This window comes from Balaenoptera musculus, chromosome 4 (genome assembly GCF_009873245.2).
Source record: "Balaenoptera musculus isolate JJ_BM4_2016_0621 chromosome 4, mBalMus1.pri.v3, whole genome shotgun sequence".
NCBI classification, from domain to species: Eukaryota; Metazoa; Chordata; class Mammalia; order Artiodactyla; family Balaenopteridae; genus Balaenoptera; species Balaenoptera musculus.
The window spans coordinates 68,065,589-68,086,776 of NC_045788.1; the positions used below are offsets into that span (position 1 = coordinate 68,065,589).

At 37.9% G+C, this 21,188-nt stretch overlaps 1 protein-coding gene across 6 annotated transcripts in view; it reads left to right on the forward strand.

The window, feature by feature from the left end:
- Positions 1–21,188, forward strand: part of CCDC50 (coiled-coil domain containing 50) — a 66,623-nt gene that overhangs the window by 14,059 nt on the left and 31,376 nt on the right. For 3 of the 6 annotated variants that reach the window (XM_036849799.1, XM_036849802.1, XM_036849804.1), the window contains exons 1-4: positions 7,669–7,761; positions 11,827–11,889; positions 12,738–12,864; positions 15,966–16,056. In XM_036849799.1, coding sequence (XP_036705694.1) covers positions 7,698–7,761; positions 11,827–11,889; positions 12,738–12,864; positions 15,966–16,056 — 345 coding nt within the window. In that variant the 5' untranslated portion in view covers positions 7,669–7,697. Of the gene's footprint in view, positions 1–7,668; positions 7,762–9,194; positions 9,254–11,826; positions 11,890–12,737; positions 12,865–15,965; positions 16,057–21,188 lie in introns of those variants that run through there. The other 3 variants (XM_036849800.1, XM_036849805.1, XM_036849801.1) reach the window with 2 other exon arrangements.

The following is a 21,188-nucleotide window of genomic DNA, read 5'->3' on the forward strand; positions in this document are numbered from 1 at the left end:
ATACCACTAAGGTGAATACAGGTTTCCTTCTCAAAAAGAAAAGAAATAAAGTAAAGTTCATCCCCTCTGATGAACTATATGGAGAACCAAAGTGGTTGACAGAATCCCTTCTTAAAATCGATGCACAACTCCCTGTTATCTGCTTAGGAAGTTTCTGGCTATGCTTTGGAACACAGGCTTGTTTTTTCCAGTTTTCTGTTGGGTCATTACCTTCTTCTGTATAGAGTATTTCTAGGAGACGAAATCTGCTTTTAATGTAAGCCTGCTTGTAAGAGAATTCTCCTGGTCTTCTGGGGAGGCATTCCCCTAGTAAGTGTAAAAACTGAGTTGATCCTAGGAATGTACCCATGATCTCAAGATACCTTTTAGAAAAACACAATCTAGTCAGTAAACGTGACCAATTATTGAGCATATGGCAGCATATCAGAGTAGAATTCCAGAAATCTCAAGACTTGTCCATTTATTTTATGTCCATACTTTCAGATTTACATTATCCAAGATTACTGGAAATGAGTGTAGAGTTCTGACAAATGGTTACCACAGTGGAACTGTGAGTGTTGCAATTTGCTTTATGGGAACAAGATTGTAAGAGAATATTTTTCCCATGCCAACTTATCCCATGAGCAATTTTTTAAGTTTGTTTTTTTTTAAATTTTGAGTATTACTGTACTCTCAATCTTTTGAAATTGAAATGAGTTTACTAATCCTAATAAGAAAGAAAGTGCTAGCTAAAGTATCTACTTGCAGAAGAGAAGTTGAAAGTTCAAAGATAAATAGAACTTGCAGTAGCTAGTACTTAAGGAAACTTGTCATATGAAGCCAATAAACCAAAATGGTTTTTCTTCCCTTGGTGTAAACTTGTACTTAAGTTGGCTTGATGTGATCTTTTGGGTTTTAATGGGCATGACTGGGTTTATCCTACAGAGGTTTAAGGAGATGGGTGGCTTTTCTTTCTAGGCTAAGGCAAACAGAGAAACCAAACCATTTGAGGGCTGCCAAACCATTTGAGGGCTTAAGTGCCAGGAAAAGTGCCATTCAAATAGAGGAACAGAAGGTTGGAGTTCTTTAGGGATACATGGGGTGAAAATAAAAGAAATAAATTTTTACTACCAGGATATTCATAGTGGAAAATTACTTTGAAAAAATTGTCTGCTACTGCTTGTCTAAGGGTATTTACCCTTTTGAGGACTCCTGTGGTTATCAGTGGTCTATTGTTTTCTACATAGAAGGTTTATCTCCGTCAGAATATTTTGTGAGTACTTTTTTTAAAAAAGAAAATTTCCTGCAATGCTTAAGTACTTACAGTTGTTATTATTACTCTCATATTACAGGGGAGCAAATATAAGTGATATTAATTTGTTCAAGATTATTCATCTAGTGAGTGTTAGAGCTAGGATTAGAATCTAGGTAAGCGTACTCTTGGTTATACCGTAGTGCCTCTGTATGCAGTAAGTATTCACTGAATATCTCATTACCAATGCTCTGTGCAGTGTACTACACAATTCTAACACTGTTTAAGAGTTTCATTTTTTCCTAAGTGTAATTTTGATAGTCATCTTTCTATGTTTAATTATGAAATTTTATAAATCTATTTAGAAATCAACTGAATCATTTTAAAGCAGGAGTGCTTCCTTTTTAATCATTTTTATGATAGTAAGAGTAATTATGTATTTAGCTGCTGTGTAAATTCATATATTCCTGAATTGTTCTGAAGTGGAACACCCATGTAGAATGTAATTGTTCTTTAAGGAAGGCACCAAAGACAGTACATTTAGGAGAAGGCTCCTCTGATTATGATCAGTTTAATTTTACAAGCCAGTTGAAATTCACAAATGCATAATTTGCTAATGAGAATCCACAGTTCTTTGGTAAATGATCTGTAAGGTATTAGAGATCTGGTAGGTTATTCAGTAGTAGTTGTATTTCACAGAATCGAATTCCCTTAACTATATTGAATTAACAGCTCACTTTCCCTTCCAAGAGGATATTTGTTCACTTTGTTTCTGTGACTGTATCTGCACAGTGGTTACTTGATAGATGTACAACAAGTCTTAATTCTTTTCAACTGGCTGAGGTTAGCAAAACTACCACCACCTTAAGGCTGAGGAAAAAGAAGCATAGGAGAAATAATGCACTCTGAAGTTAAATCAGTAGCTACTACAAGACTAAAAATATATTCAGGACCCTTGGTTGTCCATACTGGCAAAGCGAGTTATATCTGTTGGTTAAAATATAAATATGCATTCTCTCTCTCTCACACACACACACGATTAAAATGGTTTTAAATGCTGCTGAGTGGTCCGGTTGTCTAAATTGACACTGTCCTTTCTGTCATACTGTGATTATTGTTTAGGGCAGTGTGGTCCAACAGAACTTTTGTGAAGGTGGACATACTCTGTATCCCTCACTGTCCAAAATGGTAAGCACTAGCCCCATAAGGCTATTTAGCACTGAAAATGTTTTTAGTGAGACTGAGGAACTGAATTTTTATAATTTAATTTTGGTTAATTTAAAGAAATAGCTATGTGTGACTAGTGGCTACCATATATAGTGTGAAAAAAATTTTTGTGACCCTAGTGGATAGAATAATGATGGATGGATAGAATATACAGATTTGGTTCAGTTTAGGGCAGTCTTTTCTAATGCCTGTTCCATCCAACATTGGACCATGTGAATGCACCTCACTTGGGGTTTTGGAGAGTTGTAATTTTTCTTGGGTAACTTTTTTCTTCTGTTACTGCCAACACAAAAAGGTTTGGCTTCAAAGCACCAGTCCATAAAGTTTATGCCTGTAGCCCAGGAAGCTTGTGAGGTTGTTTGTGTTTGTGGGTATTTTTAATCATTTATGAAAACTTGAGTCAGTTATTTCCTAATGGAAAGTCTTATCTCTATCCAGCAGTTCTACCAGGATGAGTAAAAACTGCTGTTTCCACCCTGCTACCTTCCTTCCCTTTTTCAGTATTCCTCTCACCCTCAGTCTTTTACCCTGTCAGATGGAAATTTCTGACCTAGCCATTTTCACTTTTCCAATAAGTTACCCAGTTACTCTGTGGTCTCTGATAATGATGCAGATGGTCTGTGATATTAAAGTAGTACTTCTGATTTGAGGACTTATCTCAGCGTTTTCAAAACCCACTTGCCTGCAATCTAGTGTGTCTGTGGTTAGCTATATCTCCTTGCCAAACAAGTGGTTTGGGTTACTGGGGCTTTCATTTAACTTTGAATTGGGGGCATTAGGGGAAAAAAAAAGCTCAGGAACCTATTTTGATAAATTGCATCAGAGTTAAATGTTGGGATTAAATCAGTTGTTTTGCTTTTTAAAATGTCTCCTTAGTGAGCTCAGTCTTGTTCTTTTGTTGAAGGTGTGTGCATATGTTTGTGTGTATGTAGACACATGTTTAAAACTCATGCTTGAACTATTGAGGAGTACATTATATAACTCAGTGTTTCCTACTTAAGTTCCAACATGGTGGCTGAACTTGCTTTCGTGTTTGGTACTAGTAAGACATTTCTCTCCAGTCAGGAACTGGTGTTATTTCTCCTTTACAATAATGAGAACTGAACAGCTTTCCATATTTCCCTGATTGCTTTGGTTCTCAGGAAGATCAGATGCAAATTTGGGGTCTTACGTAGACTTTGTTTTTGTTAGCATACATTTTTCCTTAAAAACAAACAAACAAACAAAAAAACTTATTCTCTAACCTTAAGGAAACAGTATAATTAAATTGAATCCATAAACATTGCTACTGCAACTTATTTTTTCCTGTGGTAAATATTTGCTGCTTCACTGTTTAGATGCTTAAATTAGATTAAAAACATGTATTTTTTTATTATAAAATATTATACAAGGGATTATAAATAATAAGATTCCATTTCATGGTAGATAAATTGGAAAATATAGAAATGTTTTAGAAGGAAAATAAGCTACATTATAGTCCTACAGTACATGATCAATGTTAGGATTTTGATGTTTATCTTTTCTAGTATTTTCTAAATAAAATTTAACTTGAAAAATCAAGTATTTCAGCTATAGTCAGTGTACACTATAGAAAGGCTCAGAAATCAGCCCTGGGCTCTGCCCATATCATGGCGAGTACCTTCAGGACTTCACCTGTGCATAGCCCATATAATATGCCATGTGGATGGTCACCTATCGTGTGTATGAAACAGCAGACCGAAGAGTGCCAGTGGTTTGTACAAAACACCCACATACACTGTAGGGAATGTGAGTGCACTCTGAGGCTGGAACTAGGACCAGGGATGATATCTATAGATTGGCAGGTTTCGTCCTGCCACAGACCATTTTATAGTTACCCGAAAGGGAACTGTGTTGAAAGGAAGTGGGCTTCCTGTGGTTAAATATTTATGAGGAGTCCAGATGATTATTTGGACAGGATAAAGCTGGACTTAACAACTACTCAGACCCTTTCTGATAATCAATTTCTATAATTTTAAGAAAGTGATGAATCAGCACCTTTTTATGAAGAGTGACTGAAATTTAGAAATATTTGAGGAAACTTGGGAACCCAACCTGTCATCCAGGGCCTTTATTATTTTCAGAGGTATTTTGGATTAAAGCCTCTTGATGCTCTAAGACATTTTGGACTTCTAACCAAGGTGGTGACTTTAGCAGATCAGATATTTGGTAGAACTTTGCAGAAAATCCTGGGTTATACTGTTCTGGTCTTTGTGGAGCTTTTTATGAAAAGGGTAGCTTTCTATCGTTTTGTAATGTTGATGGAAGGATAATTAACCCTGAAAATGTCTTTCTGTTACTAGATTTCTCAGGACTTTTCTCTCCTCCCACTTTTATTTTATTTATTTTTTTGGTTCTGTCATCCTTGACTTGTTTTTCATTCACCTTATACTTAATTTATTAACATTTTCTAATTTTCAGGACTATTTGGCAGCCTGCAACTATAGAGGACTTCTGAGGACATGAGACAGTTTTATCAAACAAATAGCTCAGGGGACTAGCTCCAGATTCTGAAAATTCATGCCAGCACCTTAGCACACAGTGCATTCTGCTTTAAAATGCCACATACATCCTATGTACCCTGTCAGGCTGTTTAGCTTAATAAGCATGTCGTCATGTATACAGACATTTTTCATAGCCCTGGGGTCTAATCTTAGAAATGCCATATATTTAACTATGTGATCCTTGGCATGTTATTCTAACTTTCAGAGCCATTTTGAGTGATGTACTTAATTGTCATCTAAAGGAACCAAGAATTGACCACCTGCCTGAGTGTACAACTTTTCTAGGTGTTCTAGGAGTCTATCAGGTAATTATCCTTTCCATTATAATACATCTGAAATTTGGGGTGTTGGGAACAGAAACCCTTTACTGTCATTTAAGGCATTGTGGGTAGATGTGCAGCTTCTTAGCTTCGTTTAGGTAAGCTGGAGAATGTGGAAATGCAAGATTTCATGGTGCATCATTTATACTAGTCATCATTTTTCTCAGGAGCCCTCCTTTCCACAAGGATTTATTTGAAAGTCATCATCCCAGGCATTGAGATAAATATTGGAGAGAAAATGATCCATAAGATTTTTCCTACCTTTCAGGATCTTGAATGTATAATGGGGAAACAAATGAGTACATGTATTTATATGATTAGTTCTCCAGTGTTATATTTACTACATGTTGTGAAATCACTGGGGGGAAAAAAAGCATAAGTAAATCTGCTGGGTGTGTGAGAGTATCAGTTGTGATGGTTTTGGTTCTGTGTCCTATAGGATTGGATTAATAGAGAAGTAACATTTGAATGAGGTTTCTGAAGGTTGATTATGAATTTTTTAGAGAGTACAGAGGAACCGCTGGCAGGTAGAAAAGGGTTCTTATGCCCATCATCTGTGTAATGGTGACTAAACTTCCCTCAGACTTGCAAGACTCCCCCATTCTCTGTGTTTCACGCCCACACCAACCACCCAAGAAAAACATAAACCAAAACCAATAACCATAAAAATCCCCAAACAATTGAAACAGTGGTTAATGATACTTAATGCCCCAATCATTTGTGCAATATGTGGAATGAAAGCCTTTGTCTTTCACAAAGGAATTGCAGAAGTCTGTGTGTACTTTGTGGGTAGTTTAGTAAGGGGGGATAATTATACTAAGGACGATAAATACAGGAAGGTGGATCTGATTTAATTATTTTATAGATCTCTGCTCAGAAGCCTCTTCTATCTCCCAGACGGATGGAGTAACCATAGTATATTGGAAAGAACAGGACATTTGGAGACTTGATCAGAAAAGTAGCCCTCCCATTGGCTACTTTAACTAGGAACAAAGTAAATGAGTATAGAACACCTGTGTTGTTTACCTCTTTAGCATCAGCCAAAATGAGGTGCCACTCTATTTCCTCTGTCGTACTGTACTTCAGTTTTGTTCATTTCAACAAGATGGAAATTATAGACACTAAAAGTCAGAGAAGGATCAAAGGTTACCTTTCAGTTACCCTTTATCCCTAATAAATTAATTGCTCAAACATTACTTGGGTATTATTCTCATTGTTTTCAGCTTTCTGCCTGAAAGTGGGAAATTTCAGTTGTCAGAGGGACCAGGGGCTCCAAGCTGTGTTTGTTGTTTTGGGGCTCATAATTGGGGCAGGTGGTTAGGAGAGTGTCTCCATTCCATAGCTGAGCATCTCTAAGAAGCTCCCACTGATGGTGGTGGTGATGGGGTTGGAGACTGGTTTTGGTGTTGGTATTAGTGGTGGTGATGTTGATGTCATCTTAGTCCCTGTATATAAACTTTGCTGGGGCTGAGAATGTGGAAGATTTGGCATTAGGATGAGGTCTATTCACAGTTTACCTGCATCCCATTTCTCTTCTACTGATGCAGTTTTATTAAAGCTTTTAATAAAGGGAAGAGACTTCTTTAATCGATTAGAGAGACATTTCTCTTGTAGGGTGGCAGACAAAGGCTTAGGGGTTTTACCTATGTTATCATTTCTTAGTTAAAATTGTCTTTAACAACTCTGAGACACATTAGTCTGAATTCATTAATACTCTCTTACCAAAGGGAAGAAAAGCCATTGATTTTGGATGGAGATGGGGGAAAGTGGTTAGATCCCAAAGGGAGATTTTCCTTGGACTTTCCCACTGCAGTTACTACCTAGGGTTTTTCTTATAGGTCATCTATGAAATACTGTGCAAAATTTTTTTGTCCTTGCTTTTCAGAAGTGAACACAGGCCAACCATGATAGCTAGAGACTTCTTCTTGGGAGATAGTGAGACAAAGTAAACTATGTCCATTTTTATTGCTCTGTTTTAGGACCTGGAACCCACCTTCTGAACACATGTACCACCCTTACCTAAATTTTATTTCATCCTCAATTTCAAAGAACCTAATGCATATTTGTCTTATTTTAATTAGTATTTAATAATATCACTCTTTTCTGACATACTTAAACATAGACCCATTTCTTCTAGGAGTTCTTTGAGCAGAAATATTGGAGGCCAGAAGAGTTCAGGTTGGTTTGCAGTTCATTTGCTCATTTGTTGGGTTATCTTGGTCAAGCCAGTTTATTTCTCTGAGCCTAGTTTCCTCATAAATAAAATGAGGATATTGATAAAACCTTTAGACCCTCAGACAGTTAGGAGGAATAAGTGTGAAAGTGCATTGTAATCTACAAAGTATTATATCAATGTCAATTGCACTTGCCTGTCCTTACCAAACTTTTCAAGACAAAATGTGTGTCTGGAACATCTTCCTCATTCATAGAGGGCGTTTCCATGTGTACAGAACAAAAGAAAGTAAGCATAAACCCAGCTCTCGAAGCAGTGAGTATGTATTCCATCTGCTACTAATAGCATTTACACTAAAACAGAATAATTCACAAAATTATACCAGAACGTAAAAGGCAGTACAGACACAGTTGAAAGAAATAGTTTCTAGTGAATGCATTAGTAATCCAGGCATTTTTATGTGGGAGGACGCTTGCTAAGTTTTCATAGCAATTTATTTTCAGAAAGTTTGGGGATGTGGGTAAAAAAATGACAAAACAGGAATGACTTCTTCACTCATCTTCTAGTTTGTATAGAGTTAATTGGTCCCTCTGCTAAGAACGCTTACCACTTCTGCCCTAGGAGTTTTAACCTTTCTTTGAGGTTGGTTTTGTACGTTAACTTCTTTAAGGTTTCCTGATACAGCTCTGCCAAGTCACCCCCACTCCTTACACCTACCCCCAGTTCATAACAAGCACAACTGCTCCACTTTTATGCCTTCAAGGAATTTTCTATAGGTCTTTATAACCTTTATTAAATTTTAAATTATGCTTATTTACCTTTCTGTCAACTCCACCTCCTTGATGGCTTGTAAATGACTTATTCCTCCTAATAATAGAATTCAGCAAATGTTTGTTGAATAACTGTGTTTACTAGGTGCATACTATGCCATTTGTTTATTTAGGGGGGTCCACAGATGAATGAGAATCATCTTTCTCTTCAAGGAAAATAGGTGGGAGATATATAAATCCTACTTCCCATTCCTGAGACTTGCTTGCCTTAATATAAACTAATCCACTGTATATATGTACATATCTGGATTTTAAAAATCACTAAAGCTCCGTTCTTTTCACAGGAAAGGGAGAGGTTTCTAGTTTTTATTTGAAGGTCTGAAAAATTTTACAAGTCTCTGTGATGCTGTCATTAACGACAGAGCTTAATTCTATTCATAACATTGTTTTCCTCCTGTCTGTGGAACTCTGTTCTTTGACTTTATTGACCAGTATTTCTTCATTTTTTCTATTAATGAGCATCTCCTGAAGTCCTACTTTATGCTACATCCAGCACTAACTGTGTGGAAGGTGTAGAGATTGCAGGGCTGGATGGGAATGGAGAATGATGGGGTTGGCTTAATGACAAGAAGATAACCTGAGATTAGGGTGAATGAAAGTGAACATAGGAGGGAAAAAGTTTGAGAAGTGGCAGGATAATAGCCCAGGGTCCAGTAGTTCCTCTTAAATGTGCCTGCCTGGAAACGTAGTGAGATGAGTTTATGCTGTTTAGTCTCAGTACTGTTTATAGCTGTTTGCTTCAAAGTAGAGTGGATTAGAGGAGGAGCAAAGCTCCTGGCTTTGAACTTGTCCTGGCTGAGAATTGTTTTCTGTAATTCCCAAACTGGTTACTGATTTGCAAGGTGGCTGGAGGTGTGACTTTCCCAGCTTGCATTAGATTAGCGTTGCAAAGAATACAGAGGCTGACTTTGAAAGCAACTAGAGTGGATGCATAGGAAATTATGGATTAAGTAAGTAATATCTCTGCATAAATGAGACGATACATTTGGAAGTTTTTAGTAAACTTTGAAGGGCTAAATCTGTGTATTGACAATACAACCCTGTGCATGTATGAGTGTGTGTACATCTTTGTAGTCATGGAAGATCTTCTAGGTTCTTTTCTAGCGCAGACCTTACCCATATTTTGTGGGTACCAATTCAGCCTCTACTGTAATAAGATTCAGGGTCAAATCACAATAATTAAATATACTTCAGCCTTGCTTTTTACATATTAAGAAATGATTAAAAAGAGTCGTTATTAAGGTAATCATAAATTCATAAATTCCTTGGTGTATTATGATATGTCAAATGTGTCATCATGTTTATGGTTTATATGTGCTGCTGATGAAATAAAGATGTGAATTTTAAAAGTTTTTATATTTAGCTGTAGAATTTAAGTGCAGTATATGTAAAACATTACAAAAAGCACAGAAAATATAGAAACCCAGGAACCTATCACCTAAATTTAATAGATGCTAATATTTTGCCTCACTTCCTTCAGTCTTCTCTAGTTTGTTTGTAAAGCAGTGGAACAGCATATATATGGTAAAGGCACACCTGCCCCTTTGCTTGTGTCTCTAGGGGTCACTATGTCAGTGCCAGATATTAAAAACATATATTTTTAGTACAGGTATATGTATCCATAAACATTATATTTTTAATGTCATGCTGACTGAAATAAAAAACATGAAATTATTGCAGTTATTCACATGGTTATCCACATGGAAAACTGTAGTAATTTTATAATTTTTATTTTATTCAGCATAATATTAAAAGCATATAGAATATATTGTTTTGGCATACCTTTCTGCTCTAATAACATAAATTGAAGTGGCTTTTAAACTTTTTTAAATATTCATTCTGAATATTTGTTTTCTATGAACTAAATCCATACATGTCTTAGACATTTAATTAATTAATGTTAACCAGCTAAGTGTTTTAGAGAATGCATGTTGGTCAGTATAGAATATCTTCTTTCAGTCTGTTCCGACTGTGGTTTACCAGAGTCCAGGAGGGCTGGTTGTCAGGAGCAGAAACAGCTCTTGCTTGCTGAGAAACTGACTCCCAGCCTTGCCACCGGCAAACTATGTATATAGCCTTAATAAGCCCTTTCTTCCTTCTGGCCCTTATTTTCCTCACCTATTAAATAAGAGGTTTAACTAGCTCTTCTTGAAAGCACTTTCATTCTGTGAAATATTGGGGAACTTTGACCTCGGCCTCAAGTTGTTAGAATTTGCTGAGAATATATTGGATGTAAAAGAACAGGACTTTCTATTGAAATTGCTGGTTTTGTAGTTGCATTTGAGCCAGGGCTAAGTAGGTCATATTCGGTTTAATATGATTTTGGGGCAGAAATGATTTTTCCATCTTAAAACCTTTTCAGAGTAATCTTGACGTCTCCAAGCTCTGCCTGCTTTTTAGTTGCATTATCTCTCAGCGAGGGACAGGGCTGTGTGAATGTGTATGTGAACATACATAAATGCTAAGAATGACAAAGGAATGTCTTTTCATTCTGTTTTAATTAAATGTCTTCACAGACAAAGTCAGAGCTGCAGAAAGAAATCTGTAAACTCTGGTAAGCCCTAGAGGACAGTTTCATGAGTCCTACACATTGTAATAGTCTGAGGCTTTGGGAACTTTCCTCTTTAATGTGAGGTACATGTTTGGAATAGAGTAAGGATATATCACCTAAACTGCACGTCCTTAAAACAAACAAAACAGCATTTTTCATGATAAGAGTCCTTCATATGTATGTTTGTTTTAAGAAGCAGAAGTTTAAATTACAGTTTGGGGTGGAATGGACCTTTAAGACTATCTCTTCTTATTTGTGTCTAAGAAAGTAGTCCAGGAAACGCTCTTGCCTGGCTCTCCAGATGGAGGCAAAGTTAGGGGCATATGCCTGGTACCCTGCAAGGTTCCCACTGTGTTTTGGTTTGCAGGCTCTCTTTAGGCAGCTCTATATTTAGAGAGACCTAGAGAACCAGTTCTAACTCGTGTCTGAGGGTGTGGACCCATTGAAGAATGTGACTACACTTAAAGTAGAGATCTGCTCCTGCCTAAGGGACTAATAAAGGTGTGTTTTTCCTTAAGAGCACCAGGATACACATAAGTCTCTGGGAAAGGATCCTCTGAATCCCAGATGGCTTAACTCCTCTGACCATGCAAAAATTCAGATTTTTCTCAGCTGCAGTATGTGAAACATTCTTGTCTCTTATTATTACAGCAGTCCTTGCCCTCTTTTTATAGAAGTGGATTAGAATTTCTGGGCCTCTGGGTTCTGATTCTGTGATTAATTTCCTTAGGCTAGGGACCTAACCATTATTTTGTGACAGCTTGTTCTTGGCCCTGAGCAGGTACTATGTGGGTTTTTGTGGATGAAGACTTTATACTAACTAGTCACTGTTTTGTGCATTGCGAGTTATAAAGTTGGTCATCCTAAAGTATTAGGATGGAGTCTTTGAAGTCCTGAACAAGATCTTTTTCTTTTTATGTTAAAGTCTACTAATGAGGCTTCCTGTCTGCTCTTCTCCCTCATCCTCTGCAGTGTGCCGAGATTTTGCTGTCCTGGAGGACCACACCCTGGCCCACAGCCTGCAGGAACAAGAGAGTGAGTAATAGCCCTCTGCGTGCTCCTTCAGTTTTCTTTTCTAGTGGTAGCTTGAGGCAGATTCCTCAGGGTGAGGCAGGGAGAAAAGAGAGTCATCGGGCTATATCACCCACCCATCCTGAGAGATCTGTCTAGGCAAATGACACCTCAGTGAAGAATGAAATTCTGGGTGTTTTGAAGTCAGATAGCTGCTAGGGATGAGAAGGCTGTTGGGTGTATCGGAGGAAAAGAGGGACTTGAACCATTTCCTTTGCCTTAGTGCTGTAGGAGGGAGATAGTGGTTATACATGCATCGGGGGCGTGTGGAAGGCTGGCAGAGGGATGGGTTCCTTCCCCTAGGAGTCCTGAACATCTTTTCCCAGGCGAGGGCAGTGTCTAGATTGTAGATTTTTCTGAATTTTTATGTATGTACTCATGAAAAGTAAATCTAAGTTATATGTGTTATACAGAAGTACGTAAGTATGGCTTTGTAATTTGTGAATCATTAATTCGTGTGTCAATATAAAAATTCAGTATTGAAATAGTATTTTATAAATAAGGTGGCAACTTGTGGAGCAGAAAGAACACTGGCCCTGGTTTTAGATTATTTCAGTAGAAGTCCTGGCACTGCCACTATTTTATCTTGTGCCCAACACAAATTACTTAACCTTTCTGATTCTCTTTTTCTGCAATGAAAAGATGAAAATAATAACCCCTGTGCTGAGTATTATATAGCGTTACTTAGAGCATAAGATGAAATGATGGATGTGAAGCCCTTTTTAATGGAAAGGCTCTTCTTAAGTTTATTCTCAGGTTTATCATTAATAAGCCAAAGCCTTATAATTCCTCTCTCCAATTTTACTATCCAGTTGAGCATCATTTGGCATCGAATGTTCAGCGGAACCGTTTGGTCCAGCATGATCTCCAGGTGGCTAAGCAGCTTCAAGAGGAAGATCTGAAAGCTCAGGCTCAGCTGCAGAAGCGCTACAAAGACCTGTGAGGACTTGGGGATTGGGAGGGCATCATGCCCGGACTGGTTTTCTCTGTGGTGTCAGCAACCAGGGCAGGGAAGAGGACTCTCCCTCCATCTGTTCCTCTGATTCCTTTCACTATTAGATTACAAATCCTACAGTGACTATCCCATAGTTTCCTTTGAATTAAAAAAATTGTCTTTGTTGTTGGAATACTTTACTAGGTTTTGGGACATGTGGTTTCTGGTGTGGACTCAGCACTCTTCACTGATGACTTTGAGTCATTTGGTCCACCTCTCTGACTCAGTTTTCCTTACCTGTACAGGGGGGAGATGATCTCTGTCCCCTTTGCCTCCTGGGCTTTTGTGGGGAATCCAGTGAAATACTGGATGTCAAAGAACTTTATGAGGTCTGTTGGGTTCCTTTATTGTTTCCTAGCAGTGTTTGCTACTCCTATTTTCCTCGAACCCCTGGCTTTTCTTTTTTTGTGGCTGCGCCGCACAGCTTGCGGGGTCTTAGTTCCCCGACCAGGGATCAAACCTGTGCCCCAGCAGTAAAAGCACCACGTCCTAACCACTGGACCACAGGGAAGTCCCAAACCCCTTGCTTTTTTTTTTTTTGTTTGTTTGTTTGTTTGTTTTTTAACCCCTTGCTTTTTAAGTAGAGGCAGAATCTTTTGGAAAGCTCTGAATCGTACCCGTAGTTCTCTTCATAACTTCAGTGTCTGACCAAAGTTATTTCTCTGTCTCCTCCTAAATGGAGAGATCATGTCTAAAGTCTCTTCCAGCAAAATGACTTTTTATTCTTTTTAATGTCTTAAAGGCTCACAGAGTACATTTCTTCTATGAGAGAGGCTCCTATACCTAAATCTCTAATGGTGGATTTAACCACAAAATTGTTTTGAGGAGGAAGGGGTAAAGGAGGAAGTGAAGGGACCCTTCTATTTACTTTAGTTGTCATGTTTAAATAAACAGGATAGCCTATTATTTTTGCTGCCTTTGAGGAAGGGTTTTGCTATTTTATTATTTTCAGAGAGGACTTCATTCATGATTTTATTCAGCTTCCTTATTTTGTACATAAACATTCTTACTGGCTCTTGCTAATAACTCTGCCACCATGAAAGGCACCAGAGAGCACAGATATGAATAAAACATAGCCATTGCCTTTAAGGGACTCAGGGAAAAAAAACTCTGAGCGTTTGCCAAAGCGACACACAAATTTGTGAAGCATTCCATATTTTTAAAACTAGATTAATAAACACTTTTTGGTAAGTTTAAAAAAAAAAAGTAAGTGAATGAAAAGAAGGTATGGAAATAAAAAATGAGTAGATTTTTATTTTCAATTCTGTGGTTTGAATGGTTCAGAATCCTTGAATGTTAGACCTGTAATATGAAGTCATTAAGTCCAAAAACTTTTATAGCTGATAAGACGACATAAGAGGGCATGATTCACTGGTTAACAGTGGCAGGACTGGAAATCAGGTCTCCAGGCATCTTGTCCAGTGATTTTTCTACTGATTCTAAAAAAGCTTGCCATTTCTGCTTCTGGCCTGTGCTCTCTGTCTTGTATTCCCTTCCTCCCTTTCTGTCCTGTATGTGCGTTATACACATACATACATACCCCCATGTGCTCACACATCTACTTTCATCTACACCTATTTCCAAACATGTTGAAAGTGACCAGTTCTTTATACAAATGAGAATAGTCTTCATCCCCTCAGTTTTGTTAGAATAGAATGTATGGATTTCGATTCCTCCAGAGAAGTTAGGCTATTGCCCCCCACACCCAACACTTTTCAGTTACAAGAGACTGCCATTAAACATGGAATATACAACCAAGACTAGATTAACTGAGTACTTTAAGTTCAACTGGCAGGGGGAGAATAAGAGGAAATATTTGTGTAGCAAACGAACTGCATACATAAACCACAACTGTAATTTTGCTCCAGCATCTTTTAAGATAGTGAACTCTAAACATGCCTGTATCTCTCTCCTAGTTAGCAGTTAGATAGTGAACTCTAAACATGCCTGTATCTCTCTCCTAGTTAGCGGTTAGATAGTGAACTCTAAACATGCCTGTATCTCTCTCCTAGTTGCACTTAAAGGTTGTAAAGGCTGTGTAAAGGCTGGCTCCCCAGCACTGTCACACTCTAGAGTTATAAGCTGCCCAGTGACTTTTCTTAAAATCTGCAACCAGAAGACTTGTGTACCTGTAGCCATCTCTGAGAGATCCAAACCCCATTTTCTGTTGGAACCACTGTTTCATAGGTGCTGTTTTAAAGGATCTATTTCTCCCACCAAAATGATTTGTCTTGTTTCTCCCACCAAAATGTACTGTGGGCTTCCGAGTGCAGGATGGAGATTTGTTTATTTTCGTATCCTCAGTGTTGAGCGTGGTGCCTGGATGATAGCAGGTGTTGTTTGAATCTTTTTGAATGCACAAATGCCAAAACAAAACAAAACTGTGGTAGCAGCAGTATTACAACATTTGGGTTTTTTAGTGGCCAGAGTATTAAGAAAGCTGGCATCAGCCACTGAGGTTTCTCCTGGGACCTAAAGCTAGGGAATATACATTGGGTTTTTTTCCCCCCTTTTTAAAAGTTTTATTGAAACTGAAAAAAAATGCCTCTAATTAAAAAATTTATAAAAATCATTTTAAAGTCATACCACCACCTTTAGGTGGCCACAGTATTATTGACATTTTAGTGAACTCACTCCCAATTTTTTTCTGCATACTCTGTACGTATTAGGTTATTTGTGGACCTTATTCTCATAGTATACATCTCCTTTGAGGGAACATGCCTGTCTCTGTAAAGCGACCCCAGTAGGGTGAGGTGATATGGTAGTATAGAAAAAGCCTGGAGCTTTCCACTGTAGTGTCTGGGTATTGCATTTTGATTCTACCACTTATTTTCTCTGCAATCTTAGGGAAATGATTCCACTACTCTGGGCCTCAAGTTTTTTCATCTGTAGGATATGACAATACCAACCTCTTTGCATCATTATTGTGAAGATTAAGTGAGATAAAAATATGCACTGGCTCATAGTGAGTATTCAGGAAATTGTGTTTAGGAAAAAGTCACTCCTTATGTTCTTTATTCATGTTGTTTTCACCTTTGTGTTTTAGTGAACAACAAGACTGTGAAATTGCTCAGGAGATTCAGGAGAAGCTGGCTATTGAGGCCGAGAGACGACGCATTCAGGAGAAGAAGGATGAGGTACAACTTAGTGAATGCCCCCCCACCCCACAGGGGAGGACTGCTGAGCTCCAGAGCTGTGACTTTCTGTATTCACGGGCTCACTGTAGGGTTGCTGGGTGGGCAGCAAAACTCTCCCCTTTTGGGGTGCATAGTCCAAGTGTCGCCCTCCATGAACCACTGTTTATTGCCCTTTGACCAGTTATTTAAGTGGTGCAGTCTTAAAAGATGATAATGGATAATTTGACGTAAATTGTGAATTCGTTTCCGTAGGGCTGCTGTAACAAATTACCACAAACGTGGCTTAAAACAATAGAACTTTATTCTCTCACAGTTCTGAAGGCTGCAAATCGAAATTAAGATGTTCGCAGGGCCATGCTACCTATTAGGAAAGACCCTTCTTTGCCTCCTCCTAGCTTCTGGTGGCTCTTGGCTGTCTGGCATTCCTTGGCTTGTAGTTGCATCGTGTCAGTCTCTACCTTTATTGTCACATGGCCTTCTTCCCTGTATCTTTTTGTCCTTTTGTTTTCTTATAAGGACACCAGTCATTGGATTGAGGACCCACCGTAATCCAGTATGATCTCCTCTTAATTATATCTGCAAAGATCCTATTTCCGAATAAGATCATGTTCTGAAGTTCTTGGTATAAATGAATTTTTAAGGGACGCTTCAGCTCAGTACTGGGTGTCTGTCTGCGGGTTATTCCCACAACTTTAGGGAGAGCAGACCTTGAGTGTAGCCTGAACAGGAGTCAGGGACTGTTCATTGCTCTCATTCTTTTTTGTTAATGGTTTCACTCTCCTGTGATACGCTGCCTCAACACAATGATCTGTTTGATTCTGTATATATTTTTAAACTGTGTTGTTTTTAAAGCTGAAAATGGCTAAAATTAGCAGTAGTATATGGTTTGTGAGAAGACTTGAATTTGCACTTAATGATCACTTGCTTTTGTGTTATGTTTTCAGCATTTCAGACGGTTCCTTTTCAATTTGCATTGATTCTCTGCTTTTTTTACACCTATTGTGCTGTTCTTGGCCATTGTCTTGATTAATAAGGAAAAAATGATTTATTATTTTTGATAGTAGAACAACCATATCGTATTTTGCATACTCAGAAATACTTTTCAGGGTTAAAGGGGGTGCTGTTAATAAGTACATAAACTGGGACTCTCCTGGGCAAACTGGCACATACGATCACCCTATTAAATAGATACAATCAGGGTTATCAGTGAACCAGCCTGCATCTCCTGTTCCTACACTGAGCCATCCTTGTTCCTCTGGAACACCTTGTTCAATGCCAGGTGAGTGTGAGACGCCTGGTGTGAGTGTATTTAGCTATTTCTTTAAGAAACAAACCATGATTACGTGATGATCAGAGTTGTAAGTAGGAATTAAGGATTCCTTTTCATCCTTCCTGTTGGCAACACAGGAGCTCTTTCTTACTACAGGATGTGTTGCATCTCTATAGTCAAGACTGCCTTGGAGATGAAACTGGCAACTGAAAGAAGGGATTATGTTTTGTAGACAGGAAAGCTTCTATTTTAAAAATCACAGAGTAATGAAGTTGGCTTCTTATAAATGCTACTGGTGTCCTGTAATTACCCCCCCCCACCCCATTTGGGGAAAAACGGTATTCGGGAAACCAAAATACTTTATTTTACGCATGTGGAATCTAAATAGCAATCACAATAATCTCATTGTTATACTATATAAAGTGTGTAGTGTAGTGAATAGCTGCATTTTTCAGATGAAGAAATTAAGTCTTGAAGAAGTAAATTACTGGTCCCAAGCTACAATAAGATGCCAGAGAAATGTCTGTACAGTTCAGTCTCCTGACTGACTGCCTCTGACCTGGATATACTGTGACACAACATAGAACACAGAGACTTTGGAGTTAGACTATCCTGGGTTTGAATCTTACCCATTTAACTTTTAGCTGAGACTTTCAGCATCTCACTTAACCATGTAGAACCTCAGGTTCCAAATTGAAGAAGTCAATGATAACTCCACACTTACCCCAAAGGGCTGTTGTGAAGTTTAAATAAAATTATGTATAAAAAGTCTCTGCCACATATTAAATTAATAGTTGCTCTTTCCTTTTTGCTTCCTTGCCAGGTGTTTTCCCCACCATTCTGCCCCTTACAACAACTCTGATTTCTCTTATAGGGAGATAAGCGTGAAATTAGAAAGGGGAAACAATACACAGGCTTAGGTGTGTTCTAGTATGGTCTGATCTGAGGGATCTTCAGGAGTTTATGCCTTTACTGCCCTCCTACTACATTGCCTTCCACTACTGTTTGACCTACTGAAATGTTCCCCCTTCCCCAGTGCAGTGGAATGAGAGATGAGAAATCCAGTTGTGGACGTTTAGTGAGACTAGCCTTTAAAAAACTGCTTTCAGACTTTTTTTGACTTTTCACTGATGCCTTAGATTAGATGGCTGTCCTGCCAAGATGTTCTTCTGTTGTAGAAAAATGTGACTTCCAGCTGACTAGTATGTTGTTATATTAAGTAAACAAAATCTGCATTAGTAAAGTTTGATGTTGAAGGATGTATGATAATGCTTATTTATTTTAGTCCAGGGTGCCTAATAGGGGAAACTAAGACAACTGTGCTAATTTTTCTGGCCAACTTTGCATTGCCTGTTACTCGTCAACTATCTGAATTCTCCCCCTCCTCACCCCGCCCCGTGCTCTTCTGCTTCCTTGTAGAGTCTGCTTAGCTAATGAGTTCTTACTGAACGGCAAGGCTGTGGAAAATTCCTCTCTGGATTTTCACCCAAATCTCTTTTAGAGATTTTTGGGGTCAACTCTCTTGGGTAGTTCATAGTCCCCCAAAACAACCAGATGTAGAATCCAAGGCCCCTTTCCTCTTGGGACAGATTTTTTTCTGAACAACATTGTTCATGAGTAGAGTTATATGACTTTGTGGGGGTGAATTAGCATGTCTAGCTTTGTTATGGTATAATTTTGTTGTGTTTTTTAACAGAGCACAGATGTAAGGAAGGTAGCATTTCCACTGGGGAGACAGATGTAGAAAAGTTTAAAAAAGGTCTTTTGTATTCTTACCAGCATTGTGGCCTCTCCCTCCTTCCTTTCCCTCCCTCTTTTCTCTCTTTCCCTCTTCCTTCCTTCCTTCCTCTTGGTGCCCTGTTGAAGGGGCTTGTAGCCTTTGGTAATACTGGACTGTATGAGTTTGTGATTAATATGGGGGGATTAATTTTATTGGGATCTTTCTCTTTGGTCACAGCTTTAGCATTTGTCAGTGTTGTTTAATGAAGCCAAGAAATGTGTGTTTGGTTGATTTAACTCAGTTATTCTTAAATAAAACTCTTAACTAATTGTGCGTGAATGTATACATATGTGTGTCTTTGAACCTAGGTCCAAATATATGTGAATGTGAAACTATTTTAGCGAAAACCTTTTTTTTTTTTTTTTTTTGCGTAAATAAACAGTAGCATGGCCAACCATGTTATGAAAAGTCTGTGGCACTAGTCCAACAATTTGGAGCCATTTATAATGTGAACTGTTCAGGGATAAACTTAGTAACCAATTTACATTAAAAATTAATCTAGTGTGAGCCATGGTACTTTTTCATAGCATTCTTAAGGTCATTAGAAATTTGTGTTCTAAAAAAATATTTATATAAGTGGTAATATCTAGAGAATAGCTCAGATAATAATAATTTTAGCAATTGAAATTTTTTCCTATGTTTTGGCACTTTAGAAATAGGTTTATACATATATAGCCAGACAGGGGGAGTGAGTGGGTGGCTTCTGGTTGAGAAAATTCTTCTCTCTTTTTATCCTAGTTATATTGATGTTTTTATAACAATGGAATTGGTGTTACCCTCTTATTCTGGTCTTATAGAGTAACCCTTTTGGGTTTATTCCTGCTTTGAGTTCCCTACTGAGTTAGATGTTAATATATTAATTGCTAGTTAATAAAAGAAATTTAGCAATCTAATGGAATGGCTTCCTTTTTTTTGTTCTTCTGACAGTCATTTGACAATCACATTTTCAGATCTCCTTTAGATTGTCTTTATACCCAAGATTTTCTCATTTTGAATCCCAGTACTATTGTATGATAGAGGTGAAAACTTTAAGGGGGAAGTAACCCTGATATAAAATCAAATAAACCATAAAAATACCCTAAGGGATCCAGCACCACAGTTCAGTAATTTGTCTTCTACTTGAGAAAGATGCTCGGGGTTCCTCTGGGTTCCATTGCACCTCGTTTGTATGAATGCTTCTCTTAGAGCACTCATCTTTGCGTGTCTTACATTAGGTTAATCATTTTTCTTCTAGCACTTAATAGATAGGAACATTAACGATATTGACCACGTATCTTGTTTCCCTATAGGAGGTCTCTAGCAGAATGTTTGACCCATTGAAGGGAATCAGTAAATCTATGTTTCTCTTAAAATAACTTTCCTCTAGCATTCCAGGGATCCTTACCTGTGCCCTTACTTATGCTCACAGCTTCCAGTTTTCCAGAGTTGAGTGTTATTTCAATAAATGTATTTACTAGAAAGTCTTCTATGCAACAGAGTTGTTTCTACATATTAACCCAAAGTAAGTCTACCTGATTAATTAAAAAATAATTGAATGTGACTTCAAAAGGGCTTATGAGTTCTTTTAGATTTTTTTCCCCCAAGTTATGTTTTATTGAACACTAGTTTCATAAGGTTTATATTTTTTTATGTAACAAAAAGGCATCCGTCACAAAATAAATTTGGAAATTCCTGGGTTACAGGAAGATAACAGGTTACTTTTCTTTTATCAAAGTGTCAAAATGAGCTAATGTGTTTAAAGAGTTAGATATAATACATGTTTTCTATTGAATGCTTTCTGGTTTTTTTGGAGAAACTTTTGATACCAGTGTTCTCAGAAACAGAGCTTGGGAAATGCTGTTCTAGACTAACCTTTAACAGGAAGGAAGCTGAAGACTAAGGAGGTTGTTTATGTCAGGGGTGACTAAGCTGCATCCAAGCATTGTGACTAATAATTGCCATCTTCAGCTTGTTTCAGGGGAATTTTTTTATATTGAAATCACCTAACTAAACCCATTGTGCAGTAATGTTGGAAAGCAGGGAAGAAAACTGACTTGGGCTAAACCACGGTTTATAATACAGCAGCAATTTTCCTTTCCCTCC